Here is a 24,432-nt window from a genome sequence, read left to right as displayed (position 1 = left end):
CTGAGGTCACAAAGTTGGCAAGAGATCCAGGCGTTGGTCCCCAAGGTCTCCTGACGCTAAGTACAGTCCACGCCTTCGAACTGTGGCGAGGTCCTTTTAAGTCTACCCCACAGTCAGTGTCACGTGCATTAAAGGAACTAATAGTAAAAACAATTACTTTTCCGCATTCCATCAGTGGGGAAATTATCATTCAAAATTTATGTTCATATAATTCTTAGTGAAGTTTATTTACGTAATAATAAACCTGGCCGAAAATAACAGCATAGTCCTAAATCAATAATACAATAAATAATGAAAAGCAAAGAATGTAGTTTTCAGAAAGCGTATTAAATTACCTGAGACCCTCTGTTCATGTCAAGACCGTACCAAACAGGCTTGTGGTCGGATGACTTGCTGGCCCACCAGGTCTTGCGCGGCACGCTGGACGGGTTTGCCGAGATGCACGTTTCCCCCGTGTCCATGTTGCAGTGAACTTTGATGGCGTCTTCAACGGATCCCTGGTTAGGATCAATCCAGTACTCCCCTAGGTTCCAAAATAAAAATACGCACCAAGTCAAGAGAATTTCAAACGCGAGTATGAGTCTCTAAAAGAATGCACAGAGGGTTCGAAGAGAGGAACTCACGGATGAACTCACTCTCTCTTAAGAGAGAGTACGTGGCTCGGGGAGACCCCGCCGCTGAGGAAAGAGTCACCGTTCGGCGTTTGCACACTCCCTACCGGCAGGCACTGTGCTAGGGCACTTAGCCACACCATGTGCTGAAGGCTTAAAACACACATGGGAAGGAACATCATTATCCCCATCTGAGAGCTGGGAAAACTGTACCAGAAGGAGAAAACCCTCAACAGTTAAGTGGCTTTGCCAAAAAGGGCGTGTTCTCATTAAATTCGGAAAGCCAGTATTTTACAGCAAAATATGACTGGAATCTAATAAAATAGCGTATCGTCAAAACTATGAATAAAATAAGTAAATGAGTTGAACTACAGTTAGAATGCCTTGAATTATCTCTGGAACCGCACGAAATGGCGTCATTAATAGTCTGCCCTCTTCTATCACACTTATCGTCTCATGCTATGATTTTTCACGTCATTGACTGTCCGCACCACTGAGGCATAAATTCTGCGACATGTCTGCCACTTTCACTTCTTGTGCCTGTCACTTAAGTAGAAAGTTCAGAAAATATTTAGGGGTGCAGTCGAGAACACGATCCGGAACAACAGATTTTACTCAAATGGGCAGGTCGTCCACTCACCGCTCTGCTTTGCAGAATGGCAAAGCTTTAAGTCTTCACATGTCCGGGCCGGATGCTTTTTAGAGCCATCGGGACTGCGCATGGTTTCAATCTGACTACTGAGTGACTTCAGGGTGGCGTGGACCCCTGGGTCTGTTTTGTTTTTGTCATCTGGAGCCGCCTGATCCTCAGTGAACTCTGGAAGGGGGTCCGGCATGCTCTCATCGTAGTGACCCATGATATCTCCAAGAGCAGCTGTAAGGTGACCAGGCGGCCCGGGGGGACCAGGTGGACCAGGCTCACCAGGAGGACCCTAATTTTTAAAAAATTAGAAACGCAGTTAATGTATTTTTTTCCTGGTTTTGGATTTTCAACTGGACACAAAGGCATTGATGGGACTTGGTATGTGGGGGGTTACAGTGTGATACCCCCGTTTGATGGTACTGACAGATCTGTGACCTCATGACTTTTTTTCCTAAGAGTTATTTATTTATTTGAGAGAGAGAGAAAGCGCACAGGTCAGTATGAGCAGGGGAGAGGGGCCTCTAGCAGGAGAGGGACAAGCAGACTCCCCATTGAGTGGTGAGCCTTACATGGTGCTCGATCCCAGGACCCCGAGATGAGGACCTGAGCCGAAGACAGACGCTTAATCCACTGAGCCACCCAGGTGTCCCTGACCTCATGACTTTTTTAAACGAGGTGGTTCTGGCCTGCTTCGGTAACTTCCCAAGTACAAGAAATGACGATTAACTTCTATCAGGCAACATGTCTGCAAGCTGGCGTCTGAGACCGACACAAACCAAAGCGCAGAATGTTTGCCCGACGTCACCTTGCAGGTGCGCGATGTTTCTGTTAAGAGTGCGTGGAGGCAGACATGCATTTCCGAACTGTTTGGGGCAAGGCACGCTGAAATATTTCAAAAGGATTTACGGGCCGAAGCTGGAAGACGAGATGCGGCGCGTCGTGGGTGCTGGTTCTTAAGGCCTCACATCGGTGTCAAGGAAGTGCCCACAAGAAACATCCCAGAAAACAATTAAAAAGAAAAAGAAAGAAAGAAAGAAACAGCCTCGAAAGGAATTTCCCCTACTCCCACATGTGGAAGGAAGTGCGGGAAGCCTTCTTGCGTGCATTAACTAGTGTGTAGATCGAATTTCTCTGTACGAAGCAAAACTGAAAAAAGTTCTCTTCAGCCTTTCGACGAACAAAACAAACAGCTCTCTCTCCCGCCGTACAAGGACTATTGCAGTAGCAGTGAGATGAGCACAGAGAGTGGCGGGGACCCGGCAGGCTGTGGATCCTTGGGATCCATCCCTCCCAGAGAAGAGCCAGCAGCTTGACGGGCGGCGGGTGGCCCGTGGAGATCCGCCGTGCACGCTGCCCGCGGGGAGCACGGTCCTGGCCGGCGGAGGGCTGGAGCTCTCTGCCCGCCGCACCACGTTAAGTGGCCTGAACGTGGGGCTTTGACCTTCACGGCCAACCTGGCCTCGACCTCAACAGTCTGGTCAATCTGGTGGGTTTTTTCCTTTAAGGTCATATCGTGATGCTATGAGTCCCTTTATGCTAATCGGGGAAGAGGGTTTTTTTCTTTTTTTTTCTTTCTATCAAGGACCGCTGGACCACAGAACAAAGGCGGTCCAGAGCCATGTGAGTCCCAGGTGTTCCAAGTCCGCAGCTGTTAAGCATTTCCGGGGAAAGGTGGAGGAAACGTTCCTCTTGACCGTGGGGAAAACAAGGCTACTCCATCCACATAATAAATAATAAACATTTGGCTTAATGGTCCTATCAGTAAGAGAAGAGACAACGAGGAAGGAAAGGTAAACGCGACCACCAGGAAGAAACAGCACAGAGGGGCGCCCAGACTCACAGACACACACGCACACGTGTGCACGGCAGAGATGCGAGGGTGCGTCCCAAATTCCTGATGTTTCCCGAGTCGATACTCTTGGAATTTTTCATAAGAAGTTTTAATTTAAATCCTCTCTGAATGTCATTTCCAATAGAGAAAAATAATTTCATTGTTTTCCCTTTCCAGCATTTCCCTGAATGACTACACGCATCAATCTCACGTTTAGTATATTGCCATTTAAAGCAAAGTGACATTTTCGTCACTTTAATTATAAATACAATCATGACCTGCTACTTTCCCCCCCTGCTGTTGCGTGAAGTCAGGGCTTCTGTAGCTTGGACCCTAATTTAATGTGCTCTGGATCATCTGTATTAAAATACTTGCAGTGGTTACTTATATAGGCAAGCTCTTGTGTGACCTCTAGGTTTGTTTTCAGAGTCTTTTCGATCTCTTGCCACCATGCTGCACAGATGTTCCTCGGACAGAGTCCAAGCTTTGGGAACCAACAGCGTAACCTGCACGAACCCCTCGTGATTACCTCAGGTCCTGCTTCTCCGACACTGCCCCGCACACCAGGAGGCCCGATAGGCCCAAGTGGTCCAGGGTTTCCTTCTTTACCTGAGGGACCGACTGGACCTGGAGGACCCTGCCAGAAACAAGGACCGTATTTTAGATTCTATGAAGAAAACTTTTTACAATGATCATCTCATCAAAGACCTCCTTTCCTCATGGAGCTATCACAATGGTTTCTCATTCATTGTCCTGCTAACCAATCAATGGCGTTCTGGCTCCTTAGTGTTCACTGTTGGATCACACATGGATTCTCCATCCTCCATGTGTGGTAAAAGACCAGCATCAGTCAAACCTCATGTATTGTAGAGTTAATCAGAAATTTAATTAATTAGGACTAAGAAAATGGCAGACTTACGAGTGATTAATATAAGCTAAGTTTGTGTGCTTATTCCCCAGGATCTCGTCACATCCCAGTTATGTTAATACGACTCCTCTCAATGTTATGTATGATTTGTTTGCCCTGTATTTAGACAGAGCAGAAATTTTTTCCAATGATTGTCCTAAGTAATTATACGTGTCAATCGTTGTAGGACATTAATGACCTATTGGAGGCAAGCAAAGTAGTAGTACTTCTACCAAAGTAGAAATTTCAAAAGCCTCAAATACTGATTTCATTTTATGATTTGCTTCTGAATTAGCCTTATGCGAACGACTTCTGAGAAAGTATCTCAATTACTTAAAGGGAAAAAAAATCCAGCTTCAAAATCTATTTCCGTCTCATAGTAAGTCCCACTGTATCTTCTCAAAGAGTTCAGTGAAATTTCAATGAACACAGACTAGAAAATGAAGCAACAGATCAGTATATACACAGCAGGTAAAAGATTATAATGTCGGCCATGAAGCAGTAGGTCATATTTCGGAATATTTCTACTTAAAGGTCGTTGCTGAATGGTTTGTCTCATATATTTGCTGCGAGCTTCAGGGAACCGGGGCTGACTTCAGCCATAAATATGATACTCGAGCCCTAACACTATGTCACCGAAGCATTATTGTTTACATCCACAACTTGGCAGGTTTTATTACTTACTCGTGGGCCAAAGGGTCCAGGAATACCAGCACTGCCTTGTTCACCATTTGGACCCTAAGTAGGAAAAAAGAAAAATGTCGCCAAAATATTTACACTTACATTTTGTCATTCTCGGCTCTTAAAAATGGGCTGTCGTTGACTTTAGCAGCATAAAGTAATTTCCTGAAGTCATCAGCCTCTCCTGTGTCTACATGAGTTGACCAATACTGAACTAGAGAGTACTGGCACATATATTCTTTTGCTTTATTTCCTTACTACAAAATTACAGCTGATATATGGCAGATTATAATGGGTAACTGGGTAATTAAATATTCAAGATACACTTTCAAATGAAACTGAGATACAAAAAGTCCAACCATTTTATGGACAAATAAATATTCCTGTCAAGCTACTTGTGTATTTTCACACGGAAGGCAAATAATACTTAAAAGGATAACTTACAGGAGGTCCAGGAAGACCTTGAAGACCAGTGAAGCCCCTGTGACCCTTTTGACCTCGGTCACCTCGGTCTCCATGATCACCTTTGTCACCTCGAGGTCCTTGGGGTCCCTAGAGATAGGGTCGTGGCATAGATATTGCTTGGTGAGACTACAGTTCACTGCAATTTTAACTTTTACAATTGTATTTACTACACTTTTGAGTGCTGTACAGCAGTCCCCCCTTATCCATGGGGGTACGTTCTGTGACCCACAGTGGATACCCGAACACGACACACTATGATTTTTCCTGTGCATACATACCTATGATAAAGTTAAATTTATAAATTAGGCACAAATTAAGAGATTAACAATAACAAATAACAAAACAGGGCATTTACAGCAGTATACTATGATAAAAGTTATGCGAATGTGGTCTCTCTCTCAAAACATCTTACTGTACCATACTCGCGGTTCTTCTTGTGATGACGTGAGAGGATAAAATGCCTACGTGACGAGATGGAGTGAGGTGAGTGACGTAGGCACTGTGGGGAGGCGTGAGGCTACTGCCGACCTCCTGATGATATGTCAGAAGGAGGATCATTCGCTTCCTGACTGCACTCAACCGCGGGTTACCGAAACCCCGCACAGCGGATAAGGGGGGACTACTGTACGAACTAACATAGTTATCTAAACAGAATTAGACCTAGAAGTGTTTGTCTATTTTCCTCAAGGAATGATGGTGGCCACTAAAAACATAAGATATACAATAATGCTTTTCTTAAAGATGCAGTTTTTTAAAATGTTTACCCTATATTCACACTAAAATGATGTCTTTTTAAGTTTGATCTAACCTACCTGAAACATTTTCCAAAAACTGTATTCCACATATTATGCAGCTATAATTAGGTAAAAACATTGCCCCATACTTAGATTCTTTTAAACTAAAACATGAGCTCTTATTTACTTACATTACTTCTAGGAAAGGAATGTTTACTAAATTTGCACCGGTAGATAAGCTAAGTGGATGTGACAGCTGGGAGTATATTAAGGAAGTTGGCATATTTGAAAGTTGTTAAGAGAGTAGATATTAAAAGTTCTCACCACAAGAAAATAAAATTTGCAAGTATGTGAGATGATGGGTGCTAACTAAACTTACTGTGGTATTGTGATAATCATTTCACAATATATACATATATCAAATAATTGTGCTATGCACTGTAATAATGTTATATGCCAATCATATCTCAATAAAAAATTGACAAAGTCTTGTTCAGGCAAATGGAGGAGGAATATCATCATTAAGCCACTCTCCTCTAAAGAAAACACAAAGAAATGCTTGTTATCCTTCTATCTGCAGTATCTGTACCCAAATCCATCAATCCCGATCCTGAGAAACTAATGAAAAAAGCAATAAATAAGCATCTTCTTGTGGGATAGACGCTAAGCCTAGAGAAGAGGTAGAAATTATCAGATTAATCTGACCAGTCTCGGCGAGCTGCTTTTTTTTTTTTTTTTTTAAAGTCTTGGAAATGAGAGCAGCTCCAAGAATACAGTGGTTCCTAATATACAGACAAGAGGCATAGGGTCACCTACTATAGGGAAAGCTTCAGTTGTATTTAGTTTTCCTAAAAGATAATTCAAACTCTATCAATCTGACTTCGGAGAATGGAAAATATCATCAAATAGACTGGCTTTCAGGTTAATTACTTTTTTTAATTAGTTTTTGTTTGGTTCTTTCTCTTTTTTTATTTGGACATCCTAATTGTCAAACAGTATGGGGATCTTTTTATAGTAAAAATAAGAGTAGATCTTCATTACTTTTATACATTTTATATAATAATACATATTTAAATACTAAAATCAGCCTGGATGTTTTCATGCTAGAGAGGTTATTTTGTTTCGGGGTGTCCTAAAATTTCATAACTGAAAATAAACTAAACCAGAAAGCACCTATTTAAATTATTAACTAAAATTCATTTAATCCTGAAAAATAGACCACATTGTTTTTGTAACTAGTTAGAAAATCGCTCACTTGATACGCCATATAACTACAAAATCTTCTCCAGTCAGGCTCAAATCAAAGCTGAGAATTATGATTTAATAATAGGCCATGAATTTAAGGCTATAATTTTTCTTCATCAATATAGATATTAATTTATATAATGAGTGTGAAAGGAACGTGGCCTATTAGGCTGCCCATCAGAGATGACTCCTTCACAGTAAAACATCTGTAGAATCATCATAAACCTGGAAGCATTTGCAAATAGCAAAAAGATCAGAACATAAGCAGGGTAGTCTAGCTGAAAATAAAAAATTCTTGACTAGCTCTTTTCAAGTTTACAAAGAGTTTTCAAACCCATTTTCCTATGTAATTTTTAGAAAATCTCAAACAAGGGCACTATTATTCCTATTATTTTGAGAGAAACCCGTGACTCCAAAGGTCTTCATTGATTATCGAAAGAACTCACAGTGAGATTCAGAGGACATATCTTAAACTTATAAAAACAAACACAAATACTTATTTGGTCCACAGTTTGAGGAGCTTGCTAATTTTCATTTATGAATCTTAAGTTGTGCTTCTATGGGAGTACATATATTCTATGTGAGAAGATTTTTATTTTTAAAGAAAAACAGAGAACTTACGAGTAAGCCACGTTTTCCAGTTCGACCAGGTGGTCCTATAGGACCCCGAGAACCCTAGAAGAAATTTTCACAAAAATTGGCATATACAAAATATGCACATTCTGTATAAACACAGAAATCAAAAATATGTAAGTCGGATACTTACATGTGTTTATGTGTATCCATGTGTATACTCTTATGGCTAATTGGTTAAAACCAAGCTAATGTCCTTTGGAGTAAGAACGTGCTCACTACAACTCCAGTGACACTACGTTAGTCAGTTTTATTAACTGACTTCGCTGAACGGAGGTCCCCTGAGAGGATTACGCTAAGACATTACTAGCTTAAATTTAACACGATGTGTACTTACTACATTTCCTATAAATCACAACATCTTCAGATGATGAAATTCAAAGCATCAGGATTTCTGAACATCTACTAGAAATCAAATGTTTCCCATTAACATTAAAAACAGCCGAAGTCATTACTGACTGTTTATCATTCCTTGTTTGGACTTATCAAGTGTGCATGTATGATCGCGGGCAGGTACAGCACAGTGATGTCTGCAACTGTCAGGACGAAACTGACTCTCCTTACCGGATCTCCTCTTTGTCCTGCATCTCCTGGGGCACCAACTGGGCCAGGAGTTCCAGGGGCACCCTGGGAGCCTGGCAGACCTGCAGGTCCAGGGTCTCCACGATCACCCTGATGAGAATAACCATGATATTATTCTTTTCGTATTTATCCTAAACCAATGGCATTCTAAAGGCTCATGCTATTCATGGTAAGAAAATATGCACTTTTTTTAAACCTGATTTTTATTATTCAACTTGTATTTTACTTATATTTACTTATTAATAAGGCAAACTGAAAAGAATAAGAATATTTCCCCCAATTTCAGATGCCCCCCCCTCCCCTATTACCCTACGACTTCCACAGTCAAGATTACTGGAGTGCGGCAGTGTCATCTCCAGAATTTAGCATGTTTCTTAGAGCAGTCTTCAAGCATATCTATTCACTTGGGATACACATTTTCCAGGGTGTGAAAACTGGGAAAATTTTAAGGAAACCACTTTCTAGATTTTCAGCTCCATATGTGTTCTCTCAGGGAAGTGATCTGAAGTATCCTTCCCTACTTCCTCTTTGACAATCACCTCTCTCCCATTTTATGAAAGAAAAGCATTCATGTCTCTCTGCAGTCTTAGTGTCTTGCAACGCCTCAAGGAGTGAACAGCTCTGGGCACCAAACTAAGGACTTTTCCAGAATGCACAGTTCGCTTGAGAGTAAAGCAGTGCAGTATTAGGAAAAAAGAGGCTGCTCCTTATTTTATCCAGGTGACCCAACTATGACAAGGCTCCAAGTGTTGATTTTAAAAATTATACAGTGGAATACATCAGCAAAATCTTTGAAGACTACTGCGTTGTACAATGTATACTGACCAAGGGAAAAACCCCGGTGCCAAGAGAACTTGCACTCCCTGGCTTTATGGTAGACGGGAAGGGTTTATTCTAAGATTCCTCAAAACTCTTCCTTTCCCTTCCTTTGAGTACTTACTAGATACTCTAAACATGTTATTTAATGCACAAACATCCAATGGAATAAGTATTAATCCTGTTTAAAGTATTTAAAACTGAGGTTCAGAAAATTTGTTTAAGGCTGCACAACTGGTTACTTAAGGAATCGGGATTCCCGTGAAAGTCTGTCTGACTTCAGAGCCCATTCTGCCACATGATGAGCTCCCAGAGTGAAGAGTCATTGTGTCGTAATAGAGGTTAGTCTGGGGGACTGATTTTTTGCCTGCTGTGGACTATACGTAGTCCGAGACAACTGTGCGACGACCCAAAGGGGCTGGCACTTCAGAGAAATGTGGGGATATTTTCAATGCCGTGTATGTCATGAGATTTAAAACACATCACGGGATATACACCATATAGGAAGCCACATGGTTTATTTTCTCATGGGGCATTCACTTGAGGAGAAGAGTAGAGAAATTGAGATGGCGCCCAGCTCTATTTCTGCTTCCGTGCTTTTGTGAATGAGTCGAAATCTAGACTACTTCATCTGTTCCTCATCCAAAGCCTTCCTGTGTCACCAGATAGGAAGGCAATGTGCTTCCCTACAACTGGTAAGAAGTGACATCTTACCTTGCTGTGTACTCAAACTAATTTACTGACAAGATCCGTCTAAATTGTGACATTACAGAAAAAGTAGCTACTGTCAGAAAAATCAGGGCTGCCCTGGAGCAATGACATCTTTCGTATTACAAAGATTCCACATTTACATTACTGCAGATTTCCTAATCAGCGAAACTGCCCTCACCCGTTCTCCAACAGCACCGTCCCGTCCTGGAGTACCATCATTACCAGCGGGACCCTGTAACGAATCGCGTTTGAAAAACGAGTTAACTGAGTAATGAAAAAAAACTCATCCCAACTGCCAGAAAACTTACAGCACGTTTTCCACCTCTCTTCCATAAAGTATAAATTAGCACTGATGGAAATTTTAGTAGAAGAAAGTCTTCTGCCATCTTTTCTGTTACTTGGAATTGCTTGTAAAATTATTAACACGTTCTTACTTTTTTGGTGCCAATTTTAATACAGTTTTATGGAAGACATTGCATTTTCCACTTACAACCAGTGCCTGTGAAGTACGGCGTTATTTCCCCGCCCTGCGCACATCTTCCACATTCAAGCATTAAGAATGCCCAGTTATTTACTGTGAAAGCTCAACCTTAAAACCATCATGGGATTTGCTACAAAGTTGGGTCCGTCCGTGTATTGTGTGGAACAACACTCAATCTATGCTCAGTTGGCTTCATCAGCCTCTTCACTGGTGGGCCCAGGGGAGGCAGCACCGGCCGGAGGAGGGCCACCCCCAGGGAACCCCCCTCCCAGGCACTCCTAGCAGGTGCCCTGCCCTTAATATGAATTCTTCATTTCTATTTTTTATTTTAAAACAGGAGGGGAAAAATCCTCAAATCCTTTGAAATACATAGGCAATAATTCTGTTCTTAGAATGTTATGTTTTGTGTGTATCACCAGTGAATGGTTTTCCTCCTTTTCCTATCTGAAGCTCATGCAAACAACATCCTTCACGTTTTAAAATAAAACAACTGGGTTTAGATATGAAACAACTTTTTTAGAATGTACGTTCTCCTCTTCTTATATTACTTGTGGATTTTTTTCAGAACTATGTTTTTATCATTTGATGAAAACGTGTCCTGAAAGGTATTGTTTCAAGAAAACGTGACACCGTCTCGTGATTTGCTCACGAAAGCACTGGACAGAGGAGATGCCAACCTGCAACTTCTCGGGTCACTCTTCCAAAACGGATTTCCTCCCAAAGGAGGCTCGGGGAAAAGGACAAGCACAATGCTCCTGCCTAGTGATACGCAAGGAGGACGGTCTCTCCCTACTTCTCTCTTTTCACAAGCTTTAATCATTGTATTAACCCCATCTCCGCAAAACGGCGATTTTGAGAAAGGCGCCGTTCTCGAGTGACGTAAGAAGGCACGGAGGTGTCCTTGCACCTGGAAACCACCTGGCAACAACCTTCACCAGCCACGTGCTGGCTGCGGCCCGACGGAGTCGCGCCCAGACGCCCCAAGACGCAGCCCGTCCGCCTCCCGCCGCGTCTGGACTCGTCTCGGGGCAGGAGGGCGCCCCGGGACGTCACCGGAACCTCCAGGGCAGAGGGGAATTGAGGTCCACACGCGAACCCGGTCCGCACGACACCCGGTCGCAGGAGGAGAGCTGCTGCCCCGGAGCACTCACTTCGGGGCCGGGCTCCCCGACGGGGCCGTTGGAGCCGGGGGGTCCCACGGGTCCGGGCGGGCCTTTGTCTCCCGGCGCGCCGGTGGGTCCAGCCTTCCCGGGTGTGCCCTGGAACGAGAGTGTCCGCGCGTCAGCGGCGCCCGCCGAGGCGCCAGAAGCCGGAGCGCGCCGAGGCCGCGCTGGCCCAAGCGGCTCCCAGGCCCCTCCTTTCACGATCGTCCCCACGACCCCGCGGGGTCCAGAGGCTCGCGGCTTGGCACACCCATCCCCGCGCATCGAAGGGACTAAGAAGGATCCTTCGCTGCCCGCCCAGGGGCGGATCTGGGGATCCAACCCCGCGCGCCCCGGTGGGTTCCGCCGCCCCGTGGGAGCCGCGGCTTGTCCGGACGCGGCGCCCACTCTGCCCCCGCCTCGGGCGCGCGTCCCGTTCCCGCAGCCGCGCTCCGGCCTCACTGTCGGGGGGGGGTGGGGGTGGGGGTGGGGGGTTGGTTCTCCTCCTGGGTCCTTGGCTCGCTCCCAGCACAGGACGGTCCTCCCCACCCCGGCCGGCGGGAGTCGGGGGTCTTCGCACACCCCCGCTCCGGCCCGCGGGGCATCGCTCCGTCCGCATCCCGGGCGCAAACGCCACTTTCCCGGCCCCCGGGCTGCAGACTCCGAGCGGCCACACGTGATCTCTTGGAAGCTCACGGGAGGCCAAACGGGCGTCGCCCTCCAGGGAGCGCGAGGGTCTTCGCACCCCCGGGGACGGAGGCCACTTTCCGGCCGACTCTGCAGCTCGGCCCACTTCACCTCCAAAATGACTGTGGCTCACCGACGTCTCCCCTTCGATGACGAGCGGGAACTTGCCCTCTGAACTGTGAGATGCGGGTGCTTGGAGGAGGCGCGCGTATGGAAAAAGAGGCGACCTACTCCCCAGAGGACACTGGCCCCTTCTCTAGCTCCACGGGTATCTTTGATGTTTGAAGGAAGATTTAGAGTCCCCCCAAATCCAGATCCTCATTTGTCTACTTCTCTGGTCCCGGGGTTAAACAAAGAGAATTTTCAAAGACGGCAAGATGCTGAAGTAGAGGGTTTGACATTCAAAGTCAACGGTTTTTATGATCGTCAGGATTTGTGTCTAAAAAAGACTTTAAATATACTAAGAAAAAAAATTCTCTCTTCACAATATTGCACATAATCAGATGAACCATGACCGACGCGGCCACTCACCGCGGGGCCTGGCAGGCCAGGCATGCCCCTCTCTCCGCGCTGCCCTGGCATGCCCACAATTCCTCTTTGTCCGGTGGTTCCGGCTGGACCCGGGGGGCCATCAGGACCCTAATTTGAGGATAAATTACAATGTGTAAAACCATACGCAAAGACTAGTTCACAGCTCTATAGGTTTTTCAGACCAAGACAAAAATTCTGTTTCATAAAACCATACTACATGTGACAAATTATAGTCGTAATTTAGAGTCAAACACAGAGCCTCTAACATTGTTTAAAGGGGAAAGCTGCTCGCGGAGCTCCAAGAAACTTGAAGAGTCATGTGCACATTGACGGACTGAAAGAGATAACGACTCAGGCTTTTTCCCTCTTTTTAAAAAGACAAAGAAAATTTTAAAATAAAGAAAAGAAATAGTAATTTAGCTTAACATATTAGTGTTTTGAGACATTTAGATTTCAAATAGAATAATGCGTTTTGAAAAATTGTCTTTATATAACACATGTACTTAACAAAGAATTTGTCTTGTTCCGTTTTGAACACGACGCCCGTTACTGTTATATTTTATATTTATACACTTACTTCTTCTTCTAGAGCAGAGAATTGCAAATTTAAAACATATAAGGGCTCAGGATTTATGAAAGTACCCAGGTGACTGTATAAACTGTTTCCTCACGGCAGTGAACACGACGGGCGCCTATTAGTACTTGTCTCTACCAGAGGCGGCCACAAGCCAAGGTGCTGAACTTACAGGTCGTCCATCTTCTCCCGGGTCTCCTTTGTCTCCTGGACCACCAGGGGGGCCGGCGGGTCCTCGATCTCCCACGCGCCCATGAGACCCAGGGTCCCCACGAAGACCTGGGGGTCCCTCCTTCCCAGGTTCCCCTAAGGGCCCCACAGGTCCGGGAGCTCCCTAGTATAAGACAGAAACCCAGGAGGACAAAGTCAAAGCCACATTAGAGGACCTGGTGCAGTGGCCTCTTGGGTCCATTTTTCCTGTTAGATAATCCGTCATTCAGTGGATTTAAACAAAATTAAACAAAACACAGCTGCATTCATTTCCCAAGAGGAAATCTAAATTATTTGCAGAAAATTACATTCGAGTCAATATCAAAAGTGTGTTGAAATTAACTCGAATTTTCAAACTTCTTAGGCCTCTGCTCCATCAGTGAATAGATAACATTTTCTTCTGTCTGTCCTGATCTTACAGTGAAAGAATAACACTTACTAGACAATGCTTCAGAGACGCTTCCCAACTGAAAGGAGCGGTTATTAGCACACAATCCTGTTAGAACTTAATACCCGAATGGAATGATAGTCAAACCCTGGGCTAAGAAGGACTCGTAAATAAGGTACTCCGAGAAACACTGGACGGTTAAAGATGACCTTGCTCGGGGCGCATGGGTGGCTCAGTGGGTTAAAGCCTCTGCCTACAGCTCAGGTCATGATCCCAGGGTCCTGGAATCGAGCTCCGCATCGGGCTCTCTGCTCAGCGGGGAGCCTGATTCCCACCCCCCCACACACTCTGCCTGCCCCTCTGCCTATTTGTGATCTCTGTATGTCAAATAAATAAATAAAATCTTAAAAAAAAAAAAAAAGATGACCTTGCTGTGACAGGACAGCGTGAATCCTTAGGGTCAGAGTTGTTTACATGGCTAACAAATCACTAAGGGGTTAAATAAAAGAATAAACAGTAACTCAAATATGTATGTGTATCTGTATCATGTGTACATGTGTGTTTGTGTGTATTTTCCTGTGTGTGCATGTGTGTGTGCATGTGTGTGTGCGCACGTGTGTGTGTGTGTGTGATTACTCCGCTACCCACGATCTGAGTCACTGAAATGACTTACAGGAGGGCCTGGAGGTCCAACTCTGCCAGCAGAACCAGGAAACCCAGTAGCACCCTAGAAACACAGTATCACATGAGCAATTTTAGAACAACTTGATTGTATGTACTTTCTGGGATCTGTTTTTTCCCACCGGGATGCTGAGGCTTTAGACTCCCTTCCTTGTTGTAAACAATAGATTTTTTTTCTTATATACTATGTTTTTGAGAATGGATCTGAGTTAATTGGTAGGAAGGATGCTACTTTCCCCTTTCTACTTCCCATTTACCTTGAGCACATACAAGTATGTCCAAGGCTCTCACTGGAATCACGTTAATCTTTGGCATATCAGAGCCCTGTAGAGCAGCTCCCCGTGGCCCCTCACCTCTCCCGTGCAGAGCGCATCCTTTATGTTATGGAGGAGGCAGCTGGGTCTCCGAGGTCATAAAACTAATTGCAACCCAGATCTCCATTTACGTGCCCTTTCCACGAGAGTTTACTTGTGCAAGTAAAAATTCGTTGTTACAGCTTCAGATTCACTTTAAAATGGCCAGAAAGTGCTAGGTGTCTGCGACCAGCTGTGCGTAATCCCCAGAAATTCAAACCAACTTACAGGTGGCCCCTGAGTTCCTCGGCCACCCTTGAGTCCAGGAACACCATTAGGACCCTACATGGAAAGAAATGAACAGAAGATCACAATAGGGAAGCAACATGGGCTGAACACAAAGTCTAAACATTAAGCACATGACTCGGGTTTTTGGTGTTTTTCTTTCCACTTACATGAGGGCCTGGGGATCCTGCTAGACCTTGTGGCCCAGGAGAGCCGGCGTCTCCCTTCTGTCCTGGCTCTCCGGGCTCCCCTTTTACTCCAGGCTGCCCATCGGGACCCTATATCAATTGTTTAAATAACCCGTTGATTATAACATTTGTAGACAAGCTATTCGACAGTAATTATTACCAACATATCATTTAACCATATATTGTTAAATGGCCCTTTGTAATCAGTATTAAAGCACAGGAGAAAAAAATGCCCTAATGAGATCTTCGAAGGCAGTCAGAAAATAAGTTATCCCACCACATTTTTATTATACCAAATAAGTACAGAATTTGAAACAGTGCGAACGCATCCATTTGAGTGCAGTCGTGAAAGAATGTATGGAAGAGTGAAAGACCGTATTGAAAACAAGAATATTGCCTAGAAAACTGTAAACTTTCCAGCATCTTTAGTATACCTTCAATACATAGGACAATGGTAATTAATTAGATTTATCGTTATCACGGGAAGAGTGTTCATTGTGAATTAGAGAGACTTGAAGATCATACCTGGGGTCCAGCAAAACCAACAGCCCCAGTGGGGCCATTCTCACCACGAGAACCCTACGAGAAAACAGAGATTACTGTAGCTTTCACACTTTGCTGTAAATGGGAACAGTACTTAAAAATACACTGGGTGTTATATGCTAACAACAGGTCATGGGGCACGACATCAAAAACTAATGATGTACTGTATGGTGACTAACACAATAAAAATTTAAAAAAATACAATTATATAAACTTAGAGTGTTTTGAAATGTTTATATAGATGATTAGATGTGTTTCTTGAGGAAGACTTTTAAGGATGATACAGAGATAAGGGCCATAGAACAAAATTTCCATGGTCTGAAGTCTCTAAAAAGTTTCTTAATTCTCTAGTAAACGAGCTGCTTACCGAGATTTAATAGATAGCAGAGAAATAACAGACTGGTAGGTTTTGAGTTTAAAGAGAAGTAAATGCTGAAAACTAAGAAGTTACAAATAGCCCGAACCGACAGGCATGGTTTTACATAAATATCAAGAGAAAACGATGAGTTGTTTTCCTGTTCAATACCATTCTTAAATAAAACATCAAAACACTGTCGCTTACAGGATTGCCACGGGAGCCGGGAGGGCCAACTAAACCTCGAGGGCCAGGTTCACCCTGCAAAGAAGACGTTAGATGGTTATTGTCCAAAGCAGAAGCAAAACATAAAGCAACTGGAGGGTACTGAGCGCTATGTGCAGGGCAGACGGTGGGGAGAATTCCGAGATGACCGGGCCCAACTACCACAAGTTGTGAAAGAGAAAACGGCGTGAGAAAGAGCTAGCATCCAGACTTCCTGATTCCAAACCCACAGAATATCAATTTATGATATTACCTTTTCTCCAGTGGGACCTGCCGGACCCGGAGGACCCAAGGGACCTGGAAGACCCTGTCGATGGACAGAACATGGACATATTAAAGAAGCGAATGCGCGGGATTCTCCATGATTGAACAAACAATCACAAAAGATCCCATTTTGTTATAGCTTAGCTGCTTTTGCAAAACATTGTCTATAATAAATGGCAATAATCTGTATATTCTTAAGATTTTCCTGATTACTCTAAAACAATTTCCTGGATGTTCTCTACATGTTCTAATCTCTTCCATCCACCTCAAGTCAGACCTACACAACATTGTCTTCAAACACTAGTTCTAAATTAATGCTACTCTTCTACAATGTTCCTATGTTTCCTGGCTTTTCTTATTTTGTATAGAATATTATATTCTTAAAATATATGAACAAAGTGCCACTTTATTTTTTTACCTTTTTTTAAATTAATTTATTTATTTTAATAAACATACAACGTATTTTTATCCCCAGGGGTACAGGTCTGTGAATCGCCAGGTTTACACGTTTCACAGCACTCATCATAGCACATACCCACCCCAATGTCCATATCCCCACCACCCTCTCCCGTCCACCGTCCCCCCAGCAACCCTCAGTCTGTTTTTTGAGGTTGAGTCTCTTATGGTTTGTCTCCCTCCCAATCCCATCTCCTTTCATTTTTTCTTTTCCTACCTCCCCCCCAAACCCCCCACATTGCATCTCCACTTCCTCATATCAAAGAGATCATATGATAGTTGTCTTTCTCCGATTGACTTATTTCGCTAAGCATAATACCCTCTAGTTCCATCCACGTCGTTGCAAATGGCAAGATTTCATTTCTTTTGATGGCTGCATAGTATTCCATTGTGTATATATACCACATCTTCTTTATCCATTCATCTGTTGATGGACATCTAGGCTCTTTCCACAGTTTGGCTATTGTGGACATTGCTGCTATAAACATTTGGGTGCACGTGCCCCTTCGGAGCACCACGTTTGTATCTTTAGGGTAAATACCCAGGAGTGCAATTGCTGGGTCATAGGGTAGCTCTATTTTCAGTTTTTTGAGGAAGCTCCACACTGTTTTCCAGAGTGGTTGCACCAACTTGCATTCCCACCAACAGTGTAGGAGGGTTCCCCTCTCTCCGCATCCTCGCCAGCATCTGTCATTTCTTGACTTGTTAATTTTAGCCATTCTGATTGGTGTGAGGTGGTATCTCATTGTGGTTTTGATTTGTATTTCCCTGATGCTGAGTGATGTGGAGCATTTTTTCATGTGTCTGTTGGCCATCTGGATGTCTTCTTTGCAGAAATGTCTGTTCATGTCCCCTGTACATTTCTTGATTGGATTATTTGTTCTTTGGGTGTTGAGTTTGCTAAGCTCTTTATAGATTTTGGACACTACCCCTTTATCTGATATGTCGTTTGCAAATATCTTCTCCCATTCTGTCAGTTGTCTTTTGGTTTTGTTAACTGTTTCCTTTGCTGTGCAAAAGCTTTTGATCTTGATGAAGTCCCAAGAGTTCATTTTTGCCCTTGCTTCCCTTGCCTTTCGCAATGTTCCTAGGAAGAGGTTGCTGCCTGTGTTCTCCTCAAGGATTTTGATGGATTCCTTTCTCACATTGAGGTCCTTCATCCATTTTGAGTCTATTATCGTGTGTGGTGTAAGGAAATAGTCCAATTTCATTTTTCTGCATGTGGCTGTCCAATTTTCCCAGCACCATTTGTTGAAGAGGCTGTCTTTTTTCCATTGGACATTCCTTCCTCCTTTGTCGAAGATTAGTTGACCATAGAGTTGAGGGTCTATTTCTGGGCTCTCTATTCTGTTCCATTGGTCTATATGTCTGTTTTTGTGCCAGTACCATACTGTCTTGATGATGACAGCTTTGTAATAGAGCTTGAAGTCTGGAATTGTGATGCCACAGACTTTGGCTTTCTTTTTCAATATTCCTTTGGCTATTCGAGGTCTTTTCTGGTTCCATATAAATTTTAGGATTATTTGTTATATTTCTTTGAAAAAAATGGATGGGATTTTGATAGAGATTGCATTAAATGTGTAGATTGCTTTAGGTAGAATAGACATTTTCACAATATTTGTTCTTCCAATCCTTGAGCATGGAACATTTTTCCATTTTTTTGTGTCTTCCTCAATTTCTTTCATGAGTACTTTATAGTTTTCTGAGCATAGATTCTTTGTCTCTTTGGTTAGACTTATTCCTAGGTATCTTATGGTTTTGGGTGCAATTGTAAATGGGACTGACTCCTCAATTTCTCTTTCTTCTGTCTTGTTGTTAGTATAAAGGAATGCGACTGATTTCTGTGCATTGACTTTATATCCTGACACTTTACTGAATTCCTGTACAAGTTCTAGCAGTTTTGGAGTGGAGCCTTTTGGGTTTTCCACATATAGTATCATATCATCTGCCAAGAGTGAGGGTTTGACTTCTTCTTTGCTGATTTGGATGCCTTTAATTTCTTTTTGTTGTCTGATTGCTGAGGCTAGGACTTCTACTACTATGTTGAACAGCAGTGGTGATCATGGACATCCTTGCCGTGTTCCTGACCTTAGCGCAAAAGCTTTCAGTTTTTCTCCATTGAGAAGGATATTTGCGGTGGGTTTTTCATAGATGGCTTTGATAATATTGAGGTATGTGCCTTCTATCCCTACACCTTGAAGAGTTTTAATCAGGAAGGGATGCTGCACTTTGTCAAATGCTTTTTCAGCATCTATTGAGAGTATCATATGGTTCTTATTCTTTCTTTTATTAATGTATTGTATCCCATTGATGGATTTGCGGATGTTGAACCAACCTTGCAGCCCTGGAATAAATCCCACTTGGTCGTGGTGAATAATCCTTTTAATGTAATGTTGGATCCTATTGGCCAATATTTTGGTGAGAATTTTCGCATCTGTGTTCATCAAGGATATTGGTCTGTAATTCTCTTTTTTGGTGGGATCCTTGTCTGATTTTGGGATCAAGGTGATGCTGGCCTCATAAAATGAGTTTGGAAGTTTTCCTTCCATTTCTATTTTTTGGAACAGTTTCAGGAGAATAGGAATTAATTCTTCTTTAAATGTTTGGTAGAATTCCCCTGGGAAGCCGTCTGGTCCTGGACTTTTGTCTGTTTGGAGATTTTTTTTTAAATTTTTTTTTTAAATTTATTTATTTGTTAGAGAGAGCGAGCAAGCGAGCACAGACAGAGAGAGTGGTAGGCAGAGGCAGAGGGAGAGGCAGGCTCCCCGCCGAGCAAGGAGCCCGATGTGGGACTCAATCCCAGGACGCTGAGATCATGACCTGAGCCGAAGGCAGCTGCTTAACCAACTGAGCCACCCAGGCGTCCCTGTTTGGAGATTTTTGATGACTATTTCCATCTCCTTACTGGTTATGGGTCTGTTCAGGTTTTCTATTTCTTCCTGTTTCAGTTGTGGTAGTTTATATGTCCCTAGAAATGTATCCATTTCTTCCAGGTTGTCAAATTTGTTGGCGTAGAGTTGCTCATAGTATGTTCTTTTAATTGTTTGTATTTCTTTGGTGTTGGTTGTGATCTCTCCTCTTTCATTCATGATTTTATTTATTTGGGTCCTTTCTCTTTTCTTTTTGATTAGTCTGGCCAGGGGTTTGTCAATCTTATTAATTCTTTTAAAAAACCAGCTCCTAGTTTCGTTGATTTGTTCTATTGTTTTTTTAGTTTCTATTTCATTGATTTCTGCTCTGATCTTTATGATTTCTCTTCTCCTGCTGGGTTTAGGCTTTCTTTGTTGTTCTTTATCCAGCTCCTTTAGGTGTAGGGTTAGGTTATGTATTTGAGACCTTTCTTGTTTCTTGAGAAGGGCTTGTATCGCTATATATTTTCCTCTCATGACTGCCTTTGTTGTGTCCCACAGATTTTGAACCATTGTGTTTTATCATTTGTTTCCATGAATTTTTTCAATTCTTCTTTAATTTCCTGGTTGACCCATGCATTTTTTAGAAGGATGCTGTTTAGTCTCCATGTATTTGCGTTCTTTCCAAATTTCCTCTTGTGATTGAGTTCTAGACTCAGAGCATTGTGGTCTGTAAATATGCAGGGAATGATCCCAATCTTTTGATACCGGTTGAGACCTGATTTATGATCCAGGATGTGGTCTATTCTGGAGAATGTTCCATGTGCACTAGAGAAGAATGTATATTCTGTTGCTTTGGGATGGAATGTTCTGAATATATCTGTGATGTCCATCTGGTCCAGTGTGTTACTTAAGGCCTTTATTTCCTTGTTGATCTTTTGCTTAGATGATCTGTCCATTTCAGTGAGGGGAGTGTTAAAGTCTCCTGCTATTATTGTATTACTGTCAATGTATTTCTTTGATTTTGTTATTAATTGGTTTATATAGTTGGCTGCTCCCATGTTAGGGGCATAGATATTTAAGATTGTTAGGTCTTCTTGTTGGACAGACCCTTTGAGTATGATATAGTGTCCTTCCTCATCTCTTATTATAGTCTTTGGCTTAAAATCTAATTGATCTGATATAAGGATTGCCACCCCAGCTTTCTTCTGGTGTCCATTAGCTTGGTACATTGTTTTCCATCCCCTCACTTTAAATCTGGAGGTGTCTTTGGGTCTAAAATGAGTTTCTTGTAGGCAGCATATTGATGGGTTTTGTTTTTTATCCATTCTGATACCCTGTGTCTTTTGATTGAGGCATTTAGCCCATTAATATTCAGGGTAACTATTGAGAGATATGAATTTAGTGCCATTGTATTGCCTGTAAGGTGACTATTACTGTATATTATCTCTGTTTCTTTCTGATCTACTACTTTTAGGGTCTCTCTTTGCTTAGAGGACCCCTTTCAATATTTCCTGTAGAGCTGGTTTGGTGTTTGCAAATTCTTTCAGCTTTTGTTTGTCCTGGAAGCTCTTTATCTCTCCTTCTATTTTCAATGATGGCCTAGCCGGATATAGTATTCTTGGCTGCATGTTTTTCTCGTTTAGTGCTCTGAATATATCATGCCAGTTCTTTCTGGCCTGCCAGGTCTCTGTGGATAGGTCCGCTGCCAATCTAATGTTTTTACCTTTGTATGTTACAGACTTCTTTTCCCGGGCTGCTTTCAGGATTTTCTCTTTGTCACTAAGACTTGTAAATTTTACTATCAGGTGACAAGGTGTGGACCTATTTTTATTGATTTTGAGGGGCATTCTTAGCATCTCCTGGATTTTGATATTTGTTCCCTTTGCCATATTGGGGAAATTCTCTCCAATAATTCTCTCCAATATATCTTCTGCTCCCGTCTCTCTTTCTTCTTCTTCTGGAATCCCAATTATTCTAATGTTGTGTCATCTTATGGTGTCGCTTATCTCTCGAATTCTCTCCTCGTGGTCCAGTATTTGTTTGTCTCTCTTTTGCTCAGCTTCTTTATTCTCTGTCATTTGGTCTTCTATGTCACTAATTCTTTCTTCTGCCTCATTTATCCTAGCAGTGAGAGCTTCCATTTTTGATTGCATCTCATTAATAGCTTTTTTGATTTCAACTTGGTTAGATTTTAGTTCCTTTATTTCTCTAGAAAGGGCTTTTATCTCTCCAGAGAGGGTTTCTCTAATATCTTCTATGCCTTTTTCGAGCCTGGCTAGAACCTTGAGAATCGTCATTCTGAACTCTAGATCTGTCATATTACCAATGTCCGTATTGATTAGGTCCCCAGCCTTCGGTACTGCCTGTTGTTCTTTTTTTTGTGGTGAGTTTTTCCGCCTTGTCATTTTGTCCAGATAAGATTTGCTTTCTCCTCCTCTGGAATTCCACTGTTCTTGGTGAGTGAAGTTTGTCTTGGCTGGGTTTCTTGTTGATCTTCTGGGGGAGGGGCCTGTTGTAGTGATTCTCAAGTGTCTTTGCCGCAGGCAGAATGGCACCGCCCTTGCCAGGGGCCTGGCTAAGTAATCTGCTCGGGTTTGCTTTCAGGAGCTTTTGTTCCCTGAGCACTTTCCGTAGAGTTCCGGAGGACAGGAATGAAGATGGCGGCCTCCCAATCTCCGGCCCGGAGGAGCCAAGAGCTTGTGGTTCTGCTCCTCAGTGCGCCCTCAGAGAAAAGCGCCCAACCGCCCTGCCTCCCTGGGCTGTGGTCGTGCCTGGAGGAAAGCAGTCAATTGCTGGCACTTGGAGAAAAGCGCCCAGTTGCTTCCATCTCTGTGGCCTCCAGCCGCGCTCTGAGTCCACCCAGCCTGCGACTGGCACAAGGTATCCCCGGGCTGAGAGCTCACTCCTCAGTTTTGTCAATGTAGCCGGCTTCCCCGATCTAATACCTGCGAGCTCTGTGGCACACAGACACCCCCAGTCCTTCTGTGACCCCGCGGGACCTGGGGTTACACTGACCCCGCCTGGGTTGCCCCCTGATTTAGCCTCTGGAGCGATGTCCCTCCGTGGAGCAGACTTTTAAAAGTCCTGATTTTGTGCTCCATTGCTCCGCCGCTTGCCGGGAGTTGGCCCCGTCCTCTGCGGTCTGTCTTCCCATCGCTTTGGATTCACTTCTCCGCAGGTCCTACCTTTCAGAAAGTGATCGATTTTCTGTTTCTAGAATTGTTGCTCTTCTCCTCTTCGATTTCCCGTTGGATTTGTAGGTGTTCACAATGGTTAGATAAGCTGTCTAGCTGATCTCCTGCTACCCAATGTCGTCTCAGCCTGCTACTTCTCCGCCATCTTGACTCCTCCACTTTATTTATTTTTTTAAGTGAAACTGTGATAAAACATTGAGTTCTCTACATTCTTCTAAGATTACAGGGAGTGTGACTACCCAGCTACACCGAGGTGGGGTTCTTGGCGCTCAGAGCTGAGGGAGCGATCATGTCAGGGTTTGAACTGGGCCTTCTTGACATGTGGTCACACTCTTTGGACTGTAGTGGAGTCTTTTCTGGAACAAGTTTTCTTTCTGATATTTGTACATTGCCTCTTCGTAGGCAGCCCAAATATTCTGTTGTCATTTAATCTTTGTATGTAGTATGAAAGGAACTTAAGGAACAAAAAGGACATCTTAAATTTATATTCTTACAAGAACATGAGAATACTGTGGCCATATATTCTCTAAATTTATAATGGAACATTATTCTTCCAATAATTTACCTAATATATTTCCTTAAAGAATTGGATTAAATATAAAGATCACTTCATTAAATTCCCCCCTTTTTTTTCTTACAGAGAAAAGATGTTACTCATTTTTTCCCTTTACTGTGAGATTACAGCAAGCAGTCTGCTCTGCTTCCTCCCTAAAGCAATGTCCTTACTGAAAATAAAGCAGTCATTGCTCAAGTCCTGTTTCTATCACACTGCATTTTCAAAGTTGGTTTGTAGGAACAATAGATAGTGTTTTGGATTTCACCTTAAAATAAACTGTCAATGCAGCACTCCTTCAAAAGGCTCTGCACTACGTCACTACACACTACAGGCCGTCGATGACATAAGATAGCAAAGTGTGTCAGACTCACTCAGACCTTTCTTGAAAGATGGAATCAGATATTAGAGCTAACTACAAGGCAAGAAACAGCTCATGTTCATAATTTGCTAAGTTAAGTAGATTTTCAGAAAAAAAGAAAAAAGGGGATAATTACCACTCAGACAAAACCTTCTCTTTATTTTTACTTTATTGTCTTTATCAAAAGCTAACATAATCAGGGCATCAACAGAGGCTCAATGTGCAGAATCAATGCATTAATGATGGTTCCACGTCAGCTCTTTCTGTATGGTACAAGCACTCTTACCAGGGCACACAATGACAACTGCCA

The 24,432-nt window shown here is 43.1% G+C and overlaps 1 protein-coding gene across 1 annotated transcript in view; it reads right to left on the bottom strand.

The window, feature by feature from the left end:
• The window catches only part of LOC308340332 (uncharacterized protein), a gene marked incomplete at its 5' end in the record, with an annotated part of 38,331 nt that overhangs the window by 4,822 nt on the left and 9,077 nt on the right, over positions 1 to 24,432 (bottom strand). Inside the window, 17 exons of the mRNA XM_080799462.1 lie at positions 336 to 523; positions 1,252 to 1,543; positions 3,615 to 3,722; positions 4,677 to 4,730; positions 5,118 to 5,225; positions 7,739 to 7,792; positions 8,315 to 8,422; positions 10,038 to 10,091; positions 11,492 to 11,599; positions 12,701 to 12,808; positions 13,447 to 13,608; positions 14,546 to 14,599; positions 15,135 to 15,188; positions 15,302 to 15,409; positions 15,845 to 15,898; positions 16,425 to 16,478; positions 16,696 to 16,749. Coding sequence (XP_080655588.1) covers positions 336 to 523; positions 1,252 to 1,543; positions 3,615 to 3,722; positions 4,677 to 4,730; positions 5,118 to 5,225; positions 7,739 to 7,792; positions 8,315 to 8,422; positions 10,038 to 10,091; positions 11,492 to 11,599; positions 12,701 to 12,808; positions 13,447 to 13,608; positions 14,546 to 14,599; positions 15,135 to 15,188; positions 15,302 to 15,409; positions 15,845 to 15,898; positions 16,425 to 16,478; positions 16,696 to 16,749 — 1,722 coding nt within the window. The remainder of the gene's footprint in view (positions 1 to 335; positions 524 to 1,251; positions 1,544 to 3,614; positions 3,723 to 4,676; positions 4,731 to 5,117; positions 5,226 to 7,738; positions 7,793 to 8,314; positions 8,423 to 10,037; positions 10,092 to 11,491; positions 11,600 to 12,700; positions 12,809 to 13,446; positions 13,609 to 14,545; positions 14,600 to 15,134; positions 15,189 to 15,301; positions 15,410 to 15,844; positions 15,899 to 16,424; positions 16,479 to 16,695; positions 16,750 to 24,432) is intronic.

This window comes from Martes martes, assembly GCF_963455335.1.
Source record: "Martes martes genome assembly, chromosome: 3".
In the NCBI taxonomy this organism is placed as follows: Eukaryota; Metazoa; Chordata; class Mammalia; order Carnivora; family Mustelidae; genus Martes; species Martes martes.
This window is presented reverse-complemented; position numbering and strand designations above follow the sequence as displayed.